The following is a 13,134-nucleotide window of genomic DNA, read 5'->3' as shown; positions in this document are numbered from 1 at the left end:
AAAATAAAATGGCAAATTTGCAAGAACACCACAAGTTCCTGCAAATTTGCCCCTTTATTTTCAAGATTTTCTGGATGTTTTAGACTTGTACAATTTTATGCGTTAAACTCCAGAGGACTGAAATGTGATGACACCAATGCTCCCTACTTGCAAGCTCAAATGAGAGCCAAACAAGATGTCAGATTAATTGCATGAATCCTGATGTGTGCCCATAGGTGTGCTGAACTTTATGTAGAGACATGATCTGTATCCTAACCATTTGACTGCACAGTCATGTCATTTTGCTCCTCCATAATTACGGAGACTGCAGTGAACATGTGCAGCTGCCTTATACTGAGCCAGTATAAAAAATCAAATCAAATCCAAGGAATCTCAGAATAAAGTCACAGAATGCTAGAGTTGGAAGTGATATTGGAGGGCTTCTAGTACAATTCCCTGCTTAGTGCATAAATCAGTTACAACATCCCTGACAGATGGCCAGACTGACAGCTGAGTTTGAAAACCTCTAGAACAGGAGAACCTACTGCTGCAAAAGGCCAACTGTTCCACTGTCAAGCAGGTCTTACAGTAAGGAATGCCCTCCTAATGTCTAGCCTCAGTCTGCTTCCTTGCAATTTCAAATCGTTTGGTCCTAGTCCTGATCTCAGGAGCCACAAATAACATGTCTGCTCTTTCTTCTATGTGACAGTTCTCTAGGTATTTGATGACCGCTATCATATCTCCTCTTGAGTCTTCTCTTCTCCAGGCTAAACATACCCAACCCCTTCAACCATTCCTCACTCACAGGACTTGGTTTCCAGACTTCTCACCATCTTGGTTGCCCTCCTCTGAACCCATTCCAGTCTAGCAACAGTCTTCTTAAATGGCAGGGCCCAGAACTGGACTCAGTATTCCAGGCAAAGTCATCTTGCAGCAACTTACGTGCCATCTTAATTTTGACATGAGATTTTGTAGGCTCCTTCACCTTCCCTCTCCATGCTCCTGGCAAAGTAGGCTCAGCCCTACCAAGACTTGCATGCCAAAATGTATTAGTTAGTTTTGAAAGTGCCACAGTCTGCTTGTTTTTGTTCCCCTTGGCTCAGCCGAGCCGAGCCAGGAAAGGGGTCTAGCGCAGGGCGGCACAATTTCGGCCCTCCAGCTGTTCTGAGACAACAACAACACTCATCATCCCCAGCCACAGTGTCCCATAGTCAGGGATTATAGGAACTGTGGTTGAACTTCTGTAGGAGCACTGAATGTGCAGCCCTGGTCTAGAGACAACAGCATATGTGTCAAGCAGAGATACATCCTACAGAACTCTTCCATACCAGACGACCAGGGACTAAGTGGCTAGGGGACATGTAGAAGGCGGCCTGCCACTTGGATGAGTTACTAACCTTTAACAGTGATGTTGAAGAAGACAGAATCTCCACCCATGTCACACACGAACTCCCCCGAGTCCTGCACCTCTGTGGAGGGAATAACTAGCCGACGGTGGGGGCCCTCACTCTCCAGCAGGAGGCGCTCGCTTTCTTCCACTACCTCCCCATCCTTATACCATCGAACAGGAGCGTCAGGGCAGGAAAGTTCACAGGCCAGCACCACACGCTCTGCAACTTGGTAGGCATGGGCCTCCTCAGCATTAGAGCGCACAGCCGTCACAGGTGGTTCTGCAGTGGTAAAGAGATACCACAATGGAAGAAAAGGCGGGCATCATTCATAGGCTGAAGCAAAGGAAATCAGCATCACAACTGAAATTTCTGGTTAGTGAGAAAAGGATCCACCTCCAGGCCCAGCTCCTATTGGCACAAGACAGCAGAAATCCCAAGGCTTGTATGGGCACCATAACGGGTGAGAGCTCCCAGATGCTCCTTGTATTCAGAGACTTCTTTATTTGTAAAGGGCTTGCCCTTTAAAAGAAGCTGGAAGAGCCCATAATATAGTACTTGACGGCTAGTTTATCCCCAGTACCAGGCTTCAAGGTCAAACTAGAGGTTACTTTAAGCATGTACTTGGAGCTAGTCTGCTTGTTTTTTATTCAGTAAGTAGCAGCCAGATTAGAGACCCCCTGAAGACTGGGCCTGCAGCATGAGGAAAGGGATTTAACCCCCTGCCCTTGCCACAGGATTACCACCACCACAACCATCTGGCTACAATTTGCCCTGGGGGGAAATGCTGGGGAAACTTGCCCTCCCCCGCCCACCACCAGGAAAATAGCAGCCACAAGAGTGAGAGGCAATCCAGTTCAGGACTGTGGTGGGGGCCGACACTTATCTTCTTCTCCCCACCATTCCATGACCCTGATCCGCGGGGGGCCCCAATTCAGCTGCTCTTTACTGAATAAAAGCAAGGATGCTAGCCCCAGTCATGTGCTTCAGACCTTCATCTGTGCTGCCCAGCACTCCCCTTGCCCCATCACCCCCAGCTTTCCCCTCCACTCACCATCCACAGCCACAGTGAAGCTGATGGCATCATCACCCACATCGCATGTGTAAGTCCCAGAGTCCAAAGAACGGACTGAGGGAATCAAGAGCCGGCGGGTGCAGCCTTCTGCATGGACAACCAGTGTGCCGTCATCACCCAAGGCCACGGGATTCCCATCTTTGAACCAGCAGGTGGGGGCATCAGGTACAGAGACCTCACACTCCAGGGACAGAGGCATCGCAGCCAGAAGTGTTCGGAGTCGCCTGGCCTCTGGCACGGGGGTAATGTGTACCTGTGCGGCTGCAAAAACAAAAAGCATTGTTTGTGAAACCCACACAACTACAGGGCCCTGACTTCAGAGCGTGCCAGGCCTGGTCAGCCAGTTTGCTACTCCTGCGGGCAGAGCAATGGTGACACCAACTGAAACACAAAGTCCACAGGTGTCTATAGTGTTGCGTGTGAAAATCACACAAACACCCTATCTTGCAACGATGGCATATGTCTGGAAGCTGCTGAGATTTGGGATTGGCTGTGCTACAAGACACCAAATCTACTATACTGTATATAGCAGGGTTGTACAACTTCAGCTCTTCAACTGTTGTTGGACTACAACAACAGTTGTAGTTGGACTATCCCCCGTCACTGTAGAAGACACTTCATGCAATTGATGGTGGATTGTCCATAAAAGCTTATGCTAAAATAAATGTGTTAATCTCTAAGGCGCTACAAGACTCTGTTGTTGTTTTTCAAAATAAGGCTATTCAATTAAACTGTTGTGATGAAGGGGACTTCTATCCGTTCAGTTTCATGTTATTCTTTAGTCATTAGACATTACAAAAAACTCAAAGAAAAATGTTTAAAAGCAAAAGCATAGACATTTTAATATTTTTAAAATATCCAAACATCTGTTACATAATCCATTACATTTAATGTAATAAATTCTGCACATATTAAAAAGTAGCAACCCTTTCCAGTATGTTATTAAATTAAATAGAGACTAAAAAGTAGCAACTCTTTTCAGTATCCTAGGATCATTGTTAAAAAGCAGGTAATTTGTCTTTTGAAGAACAAACCACTGATACATATCTTTAAGAAATCCACAAGTTATTCTTCTCTTACACCCTCAGAGAAGGGACTAAGTTTCAAGCAGTAAATGGAAATGTGTTGAACAATGCAAATTCTCAGGTGTCATTTGTGGATAGGAAGATTCCAGCTGGAGGCAAGCTCAAGGGAGATGGATTACAACTGGAAGCTCTGAGGGCAGATGTGGCATTTTTTGTTTCACTTTAAGACAGCTGGCAGGTAGACTCTAATTTTGACCTCTGAGCAACAGTATTGTGCGAAGGGATCTTTTACCCTTCTCTATGCCATATTCCATATCTAAATCCTCTACCACACCTGATTAGCCCTGGAGCAGAAGATTGGGGGCTCTACCTTCTCTAGATCATCGCCATCCCTTTTCATGTGATAGTGGCTAGGGGAGGAGAGCTGGTCCTGTGGTAGCAAGCATGACTTGTCCCCTTAGCTATGAATGAGAGACCACATGTGAGCACTGTAAGATATTCCCCTCAGGGGAAGGAGCTGCTCTGGGAAGAGCAGAAGGTTCCAAGTTCCCTCCCTGGTTTCTCCAAGATAAAGCTGAGAGAGATTCCTGCCTGCAACCTTGGAGAAGCCGCTGCCAATCTGTGTAGACAGTACTGAGCTGGATAGACCAATGGTCTGACTCAGTATATGGCAGCTTTCTATGTTCCTATGGCTTGCATTTAATTGTTTCAGATAACGTAATTCCTCACCTGCTGCCAAGACCTTACCAAGGGCTTACCTTGTACATGCAGTACAGCACATTCCTTCACACCATTGGCCTCAAATCGCACCTCGGATCCATTGGCTGCTAACTGCACATCTTTCATCTGCAAGGCATGTTCCACCCCACTATGTAAAAGCTGGTACTGCTGGCATTCGTCCTCCTTCTCAAGCCTTTTCCCATTTAAGAACCAGCTTCCACACACTGTGGCTGAGAGGTGCACAGAGAAGGTGGCATCTTTCCCAGCATGGACCCTAACGTCCTGCAGTCCACTTTGCACATGGACCCTGGGCACTGTTAAAAAAAAAAAAAAAAAGGCAGAAATTAAGGGGATTTGCCTGGAAAAGGTGGTGTAAGCATGTGTGCACACAGACTACAAATAGAGGGTGGCATTCAACATGGGCGGGGGGGCAGGAAGTGGATGAAAGGCAGTTGGCATAAGTCGGCAGGCTAAGGCATAGCAGTCCGAAGATGTGCTATGAGCATAAATGCGGACTTGATGCTCACTCAAAGGCATGCAAGCCAGGGCTGCCAACTCTCTGGTATTGGGCTGGAGTATCAAAGAGTCAACATTAAACTCCAAGTGACTATTGAAAGCAATTCTAGACATCCTAATGTGAAAAATATTCGGGGAAAACATCTCCAGCAGGAGTAGATTCAGTTAGAGCTGCAAGGCTGGCCCAAGGCATTGTGGTTGCCTGTGGCAAAGTGTCAAACAACACTGGCTGACATACTGTGCAAGGGTACGTCAGCATAGGAATGCTGCATACATGCAAACTGTGCAAGAGTAAGCCCACGGGAAATAATATAATTACTCTTGTGTAACGGCATTTGCTAAATGTTGGTGTGCAACTTGCGTGCACGCAACATTACTGGGGCTCATGTACCCATACCCCTAGTGGGTTCATGCCCTTCTTTTAAAACCAACCTCTGCAAACTTTGAAAGTGGCATGGGGAGAGCAGGGAGGAGAGAAAGCCTCTTCTCTCCTTCTTGCAAGCTTTGCGAAGGGTGTGAGGAGAGGTGCTCCTTACGATGCTTGCAGGGGTCAGTTTGGTCCTAAAGAGCTGCTCTGAGGGTGGCAGCCGGGTGGCGGCAGGGGGCATCTTGCCACCTGCTTGGTGCCCCAATAATCTGCCAACAGAAGCAACCAGCTCACCTTGTCTTATGAAAGGGCCAGTAGATAGTTCTTGCCCTTTTGCTTCAGCTCAGTAGGATATGTAACCCACTGCAAATGAATTGCCTTAAAGTGGATCAGGAGAGGCAGGGTGGTATGTGGATCATACTCATATAAGCTCGTGGATTTAGACCTTAATTGTTTTAAAATTAGGAAGTGTTGGTGTCTTCCATCTGCCTGGAAGCCAGGCCCTCTGATCTCTGTCCTACCAAGATCTATGATTGTTCATTTATTCATTTTTAATAAAATGAATAAATAAAATGAATAAATAACACCTTTCTTCAAAGACAGGATTTATTTAACATATTTGTATACCACCCAAAACACAAGTCTCTGGGCGGTTTAAACAAAACAATAAAAACAACAAATAAAAAGGTTAAAACATTACAAGAATTATTTATCTTTAATTACCTTGATACAAGGTAATCCCCCTCCCATTTCATTCTCCCAACAATCCCATGAAGTAGATTAGGCTGAAAGATAATAACTGACTCCATAAGTCACCTAAACAGAATGGCTGCGTGGGCATTTGAATCCAAGTCTCCCCGCTTTGAAGCCTAACCACTATGCCATACTGGCAGGCAATGTGTGGGGGCTTTGTTATTAACTGGTGAAGGCAATGACATTCGGCATATGCTCAGAGGCATTATCCTATTTGTTATTATTTCACTGTTTGAAGGTCCATCCATGGTACTGAAAACACTTCCAAGATCCACTCCAATGAGTCCAGCTGGAAGCACACAGTGATAGTGCCAATAGTGGTTCATTAGTGAAATATGGCTTGACACATTCAAGGTGCTGATTGCACAAACCTGAGCAAGAAGAATTTGGATGGGGTGATGTTCTCTTCAGATGATGGGGGGTGGGGTGCTCCAAGCAGGTGGATCACCAAGGCACAGGAAAGCAAGGAAACTGCAGCATTTATAGAACAGCCACAGTCAATCTAAGGCTCTCCAGCTGTTGCAGGACTACAATGCCCATCATCCTCAGCTGCAGCTGAGGATGATGGAGTTTGTAGTACAGCAACAGCTGGAGAGTTTCAGGTTGGCCACCCTGTTGCAGTGTTATAGGGGAAGGAGCAACAGAGCTTCAGCAACAGAGGCCACTGAGCAGATTCAATGGAAGAAAGGGTAGTGGTTGTGTGGTGGAACAGGATAATACAGAAGGGGAAAAATGAAGGTGCCCATAATGCCAGTGCATGGGCAAGGACAATACCCACCCATCATTAGTAGAGCACAGAGAGGCTTACCAAGGTGCACAGAGCCAGGGAACTCCACATGCTCACTACATCCATACTGATTGGCAGAACATACACGGAAGCGGTAGTCAGCTTCCTGTGGAACGCCATCACCCGGAACTTCCACCATGCTGGCAACATCAGTGGTGAGGCAAGGCACCCATTCGGCCTCTCCTACTGCCTGCCGCTCCAGGAGATAGTTACTTGGCGGGCTGCGGTGCACATCGGGTGGAGGGCACCAAGTCAGAAGGGCAGCATTGCTGCGGGCAGTGCACATTTTCACTGCCACAGGTGCACTCGGCGGGATCCTCTTGGCACCTGGAGAAAACAAACAACTTCTGTCATCTTCTCGCCTTATTAATTAATGGCATACTCCATGGGGACATCTCCTTTCAAGCCCCATTGAAATGAATGGGATCAGTTCAAGAGCATCATCATTTATTAATATCCTACCCTTTGTCCAAGGAACGCATGGTGGAGTACATGGCTCTCTCTCCCACTCCCCATTTTAACCTCACAATAACCTTGAAGGAAGTTAGGCTGAGAGATAGTGAGTGACAGGCCCAAAGTCACCTAGTGAGTTTCAGAGCTGAGTGGAGATCTGAACCCGTGCTCTAACCACTACACCACACTGGCTCCCGGTGAAACCACACTGGTGCCTATTGGCTGCACCACACTGGCGCCCTATTTATTCCACCAGGACTTGCAGAGCTAAACTTCTCAATGGATTGTAATTTCATTATATCATATTTCAGGTAATGTGTATATTTTGTCAGTCCACATATCTGATGATGACATGGCCATGGGTTAGGGCTGTTGCCTATAAAACCCAAGCCACAATATCCTTAATAATCTCTGAGGGGCCGCATCACTGTGTCTTTTTTTAATGAGATGGACAGTTCATGAAATATGGCAGAAAGCTGAACACAAGCACTCTTTCTTTGAGCTGTATGTCTGGCATGGCTACAAAGGATTCAGAGTCAGATATGAGACTCTAACAAGTCAGATTTTTATAAGGGAAAGAACAATGGAGGATGTTCTCCTCTCAACTAAAAATCTGGGTCTGCCATCTGTCCTGTTATGCATCTAGTGTGACAGCCCCTATGAATAAAGACAAATTGGGGACGAAATGGTTGAGCAGGAAATTCTATGATATACTATAATGACACAATGAATGTGGAAATAGGTCCTCTCACTGAGGGCTTAACCAAGTGATACATGCCAATGTATGTAACAAAACCCCAATGGCCTTTTTTTATAAAGCAAAATTGCTTGGGGGGGGCGACATTTGGAGCAGAAAAGTGGCTGGAGGGACAGGCATAGACCTTAACCGTTCCCCCATGTGCTGCTTCTCTGCCCCAAATCAAACTTCTCCAGCTTCTTTTACCCTTACAGGATCCCAGTTATATGTTTACATTCCCAAACATGCATTTGTAACCCTGTAGGAGTCAGTGAGGGGCAGGGCTGCCAAGAGGGAGGAAGAGAGCCTCATGTCTTGGGCCCTAAAGATAGAGGGCTTGACCCCACCTCCTGGCTGCAGGGGCAGAGCCCCAACCACAGACAAAAGCAACAGAGCAGAGGATGAGCCACATCTGGCGTACACTTGCCGAAGAGGAGCAGCAAGCGTGCTTCAGCAGAGAAGGCACCCCGTGCTGTGGCACATGAGATGAGGAGCCAAATACTGCCTTGCCCCCACACCCCTGGTGGGAGCCACCTCCTTTCAAAAGTGAACCTTGCAAGCTTGAAAGCAGTGCAGGGGGCAAGGAGGATGGAAGGCTGCCAGGGCACTTTCCAGACTAGCTGCTCAACAGCAGCAAAATGCCTCCGTTCAGGCAAGTCGCATTCGGAACATAAGCAGCGGCGGGGGGAGCAGTCTCATGGAAACTAACAACCCAAAAAAACAGCAACTTTTTAATGCCGGATATACGAAGTCCTAGCTCTATATCGCAATGGTTAAATTTGAAACAAGGCATTGACAATGTGAACAGCACCCTGATGTCCGCGTGGAGACTGCAGTGTCACAACACAGGAAGTTTTTGGAAGCACACTTCCGAGATACGACATGACCCTGTTGAAGGGTCTAATCTGGGAAGCGCCCAGCAGCCGCTTCTTGCAACCTCTGCAAAAGGTGTGAGAGGAAGACGACAACCTTCTCTCTTTCCCCCAGAGTTTCTCTTGCAGAGCTTGCAAGGGTCAGATCAGTCCTGCAGCGCGGCCTCAAAGGCGGCGGCAAGGGGCATCTTGTCATCGGCCTGGCACCCCAGAGTAGTTTACTGCCTGAGGCAACCGCCTCACCTTGCCTTATGAAAGGGTCACCCCTGTGCTCCAGGCATGGCCCATCCTCTGCTCTGTTTTCTTTTCTCTGTCTGTGATTGGGGCTCTGGCACTGATGCCAGGAGGTAGGGCCAAGCTCCATTCCCCTGACCACAGCCACTCAGCCTGAGCCACCCCACTGGGCAGGCAAAAAAGGAAACAGGACGTGTCGCATCTGGATGTGTTTGCTGCTCTTCACCCCGACGCAACAATAGCTCAGCTGCTGAGTTAGTCTGCTTGCTGCCAGCTTCTACCTGCCCCTGGAATAGAGAAACTGGTCAAAAGGGTTAAGTACCACCACCTTCTCCATTCTAATAGGCCACCTCTCCAAGCAACTTTCTCTCTCTTTTTTGAAGGAAAAAAGTCACTTTGGACTTTCATTACATGCATTTCGTGTGTCCTTATTTGGATCTTCAGAAGTGGGGAGCTCCTCTGGAAGCATGAACATCTCAGTGTGTTTTAATTGAACTTTGCATAATGTAATCCAATGGATTTAGGAGTTAATCTGGAATTGGGAGTTGCTGGATATGGAATTTTTAGAGTACAGTTCAGAGTTGCCTGTTCTAGGGCTGGAAAAAATATTTCAAATTCTTATGTGCTAGTTTCACATTTATTCTAGGCATCCTGACAATGAGACTGCACTCAAGGGTGGAAGTGTGGCTGAGGGAGGAGCTGCTTAACCCTTTCCTGTCCTGTCCCCGCCCCCTGTATATGGGACATGAGCTTGGGGTGCAATTTTGATCTATACTGACAAAATGCAATAAGGGGAAAGGTTAAGCAGCCCCTCTACCACTAGCTATGGCTGCCCCCAAGGCTGGTTTTCAGTAACAAAACAAACCATTAGAGGAAGAAGCACAAACAACTGGGTGTACCTTGTGAAAAAGGATTTGTGTACAGCAGCAAAACAAAAAAAAACAAAAAGCTTCTGTCAGGAAAGCCTTCTTTATATGATTGTGTTCCTGACACGTTTCAAGTACAAGAACTCTTTATCAAGGATTAGTCGTAGATTTCGGAAGGGAAGACTGAAGAGTAGCTAGCTAGCTTGTAGCTTAGCTGTCTTTGTCTTCTTTGTGCTGTATCATTCTATGACTGTTTGATCCTCCTTTTAATGCAGACACTCAGAGAGATAGCCCTAACCCTTGAGGGGCTCTCATAGGAGAATAGATCGAAAGCAGTGCAAAACCAGAGTTTGAGGCTCAGGACAGAAAAAGGCAGCAGTGCAATATATGGCAACATTTCAGAGTTCAAATTCAACCTTTTTGAAATTTCAAAATGAGGCGTAATTTAAAGAAAACATTTATATATTTATTTGTTTGTCGCATTTATAGACCACCCTATATAAAATCAGTATACAATCCAATCAAACAATAACCAAAACCTAAAAATAATATAAACAGGTTAAAACTTTAAAACATCATAAACTAAAAGCCTGATAAAACAGGAGTGTTTTCAAAAGTCATTTAAAATTAACCAGAGATGGGGAGATTCTGATTTCATTTGAGAATGTGTTCTGGAGCCTCTGGACAATCCTAGAGAAGGCCCAGTTTTTGGTTCGCTACAAAGCAAACCAGTGGCAAACACAACCAGGCCTGCCCCGATGATCTTAATAGGCAAAGTGGTTCATGAAGCAGAAGGTGCTCTCTTAAATATCCTGGGCCCAAGACATTCAGGGCTTTATAGGTAATAACCAGCCCTTTGTATTTTGCCTGGAAACTAATTGGCATCCAGTGTAGTTCTTTTATTATTATTTCTTGTTTACACAGTCAGACAGGTGTAATTGACTGGTTTGTTTTATCCAGACATCGATTCCTTCTCAAGGACCTGGGATGGCTGAATTTTATCATCAATACTGTTGGTTATTAAGATATCGTCACAAAATACAGGCTGTTCCCAGTAAAGTAAAGTTGTTGTTGTTGTTGTTGTTGTTATTTATTGACACAGTCAGACAGGTGTTATTGACTGGTTTGTTTTATCCAGACATCGAGTCCCTCCCATGTCTGGATAAAACAAACCAGTCAATAACACCTGTCTGACTGTGTCAATAAATAATAATAACAACAACTTTACTGGGAACAGCCTATATTTTGCGACGATATCTATAATAACCAACAGTATTGATGATTAAAAAAATTTAAATAGGTGGCCCCAGAGACATAAGAATATAAGAACAGCCCTGCTGGATCAGGCCCAAGGCCTATCTAGTCCAGCATCCTGTTTCACACAGTGACCAATCAGATGCCTCTGAGAAGCCCACAGGCAAGAGGTGAGGGCATGCCCTCTCTAAGAGGTGAGGGCATGCCCTCTCTCTTGCTGTTGCTCCCCTGCAAGTGGTATTTAAAGGCATCTGGTATTTAGAGGCACCAGACCAAACTGGCTGCCAAATTCTGTACCCATTGCAGTTTCTGAACTATGTACGAAGGCAGCCCAACATAGAGCACATTGCAGTAGTCAAGCCTGGATGTTACCAGCATATGCACCACTGTTTTAAAGTAATTTGTCTCAAGAAATTGACATAGCTGGCATATCAGCCAAAGCAGATAAACAGCACTCCTGGGCACTGCCTCAAACTGAGATATCAGGAAGAGGCTTGGGTCCAGAAGTACTCCCAAGCTACATACCTGATCATTCAGGGGGAGTGTAATCCCATAACAGACATATCTAAACCACTGCCTAAGTTCTGGCCTCCCACAAGTTCTGGCCTCCATTTGGTTTTGATTCAGCTTCAGTTTGTTCTCCCTCATCCAGCCCGTTACCAATTCCAAGCAAGCATTTAGAGAGGTTAAGCCATCCCCTGATGAAGTTGATATGGAGAAATAGATCTGGGTGTCATCAACATCTTGATAGCACCCTGCACCAAATCGCCCGATGATCTCTCCCACGGTTTCATGCTGATGTTAAAAAGCATTAGAGATAGAATGGAGCCCTGTGGGACTCCATACATTAGCTCTCGCTTTGAAGAGCAACAATCTCCAAGTGACACCATCTGGAATCTACCTGAGAGGTAGGAGCGGAATGACTGAAAAACAAAGCCTTCCACCCCCAGGCCCCTTAGGAGGACCAGAAGGATACCATGGCTGATGGTATTGAAAACTGCCGAGAGATCCATCAGGGTCACACTCCCCGTGTTGATTCCTAATTGGAGAACATCCATCAGGCCAACCAAGACAGTCTCCACCCTGTAGCCTGCCCAAAAGCCAGTTTGAAATGGGTTCAGATAATCTGCTTCTTTAAAGACTGACTAGAGTTGAGAAGCCACCACCCTCTCAATCACCTTAAAACATAAAGCTCAAGTCTGGTTTGATTAATTTAAGGGCAATTGTGTTAAGTATAAACTTGCCGAATTCAATGTCCTTACAGCTTGCAAGGAGAATACAAATCACAACGTTTATAAGCACATTAACATTCAGAGGATTTGCTTAAGAATGTTCTTCCCAACATTCATTGCAGCTCTAGAGAGAAACATAATTGCAGTGGATGATGTCTCATGGATGTCAATCCTCAACCATGCCTTAGTAAATTACTACTCACAATATTCATTAATTAATTATTTTATACCCTTCTCTAGAAAGCAGAGATTCACTTAAATGGGCCTCCCAGTAGCCTCCTCTCCTGACCGCCTAATCGGAGTGGAGCAGGGGAATTAACGCATAGGCAAGATAGTCACTTCTCTACGGCGGCAAATTATGAGAGGCGGCAAATTCGGGGGTCGGAGGCAAGTTAAATCTTTTTTAAAATCTTTTTTTAGCCGCCGCTGTGCAGCAGGGATGGTACCGGAGATGGAGGGGGCAGCCAGCAGAGGGTAGGCACTCAAGATGAGGGGAGACCAAGACGGGGGAGACGGGGGAGGCAGCGGCAATGGTAAGAGTTCCTTCCCTGAGTCCGCCTGCCACCCAAATGACAGGTTGGGCTGTTTTGGGCCCATTTCGGAGCCCTGAAATGGGCCGAGAATGGCTGGACCTGTCATTTGGGTGGCAGGCAGGCTCAGGGAAGAAGCTCTTGCCACCACCACCGCCTCCCCCACCTCAGTCCCCCCTGACCCTGAGTGTCCGCCCCCCTCTGGCCACCCCCCGTCTTTGGTACCATCCCCACAGCTGAAAAAAGGTTTTTTTAAAGATTTGACATCATCATCAATTTTATTACAGCCATTGGCCAGCAGAAATAGAAATAACAAACATATCCAATACAACAACACTAAAACACAA

The 13,134-nt window shown here is 46.2% G+C and overlaps 1 protein-coding gene across 3 annotated transcripts in view; it reads right to left on the bottom strand.

Annotated features, from left to right (window-relative positions):
- Positions 1-13,134, bottom strand: part of OBSL1 (obscurin like cytoskeletal adaptor 1) — an 82,250-nt gene that overhangs the window by 59,288 nt on the left and 9,828 nt on the right. For all 3 annotated transcript variants that reach the window (XM_053283207.1, XM_053283209.1, XM_053283208.1), the window contains exons 5-8: positions 6,632-6,937; positions 4,226-4,501; positions 2,422-2,703; positions 1,377-1,649 (exon numbers count right to left, since the gene is read on the bottom strand). In XM_053283207.1, coding sequence (XP_053139182.1) covers positions 1,377-1,649; positions 2,422-2,703; positions 4,226-4,501; positions 6,632-6,937 — 1,137 coding nt within the window. The remainder of the gene's footprint in view (positions 1-1,376; positions 1,650-2,421; positions 2,704-4,225; positions 4,502-6,631; positions 6,938-13,134) is intronic.

The sequence above is a fragment of the Hemicordylus capensis genome, chromosome 1 (assembly GCF_027244095.1).
Source record: "Hemicordylus capensis ecotype Gifberg chromosome 1, rHemCap1.1.pri, whole genome shotgun sequence".
Lineage (NCBI taxonomy): Eukaryota > Metazoa > Chordata > Lepidosauria > Squamata > Cordylidae > Hemicordylus > Hemicordylus capensis.
The sequence above is the reverse complement of the archived record's forward strand: the minus strand, read 5'-3'. Positions and strand labels throughout refer to the sequence as shown.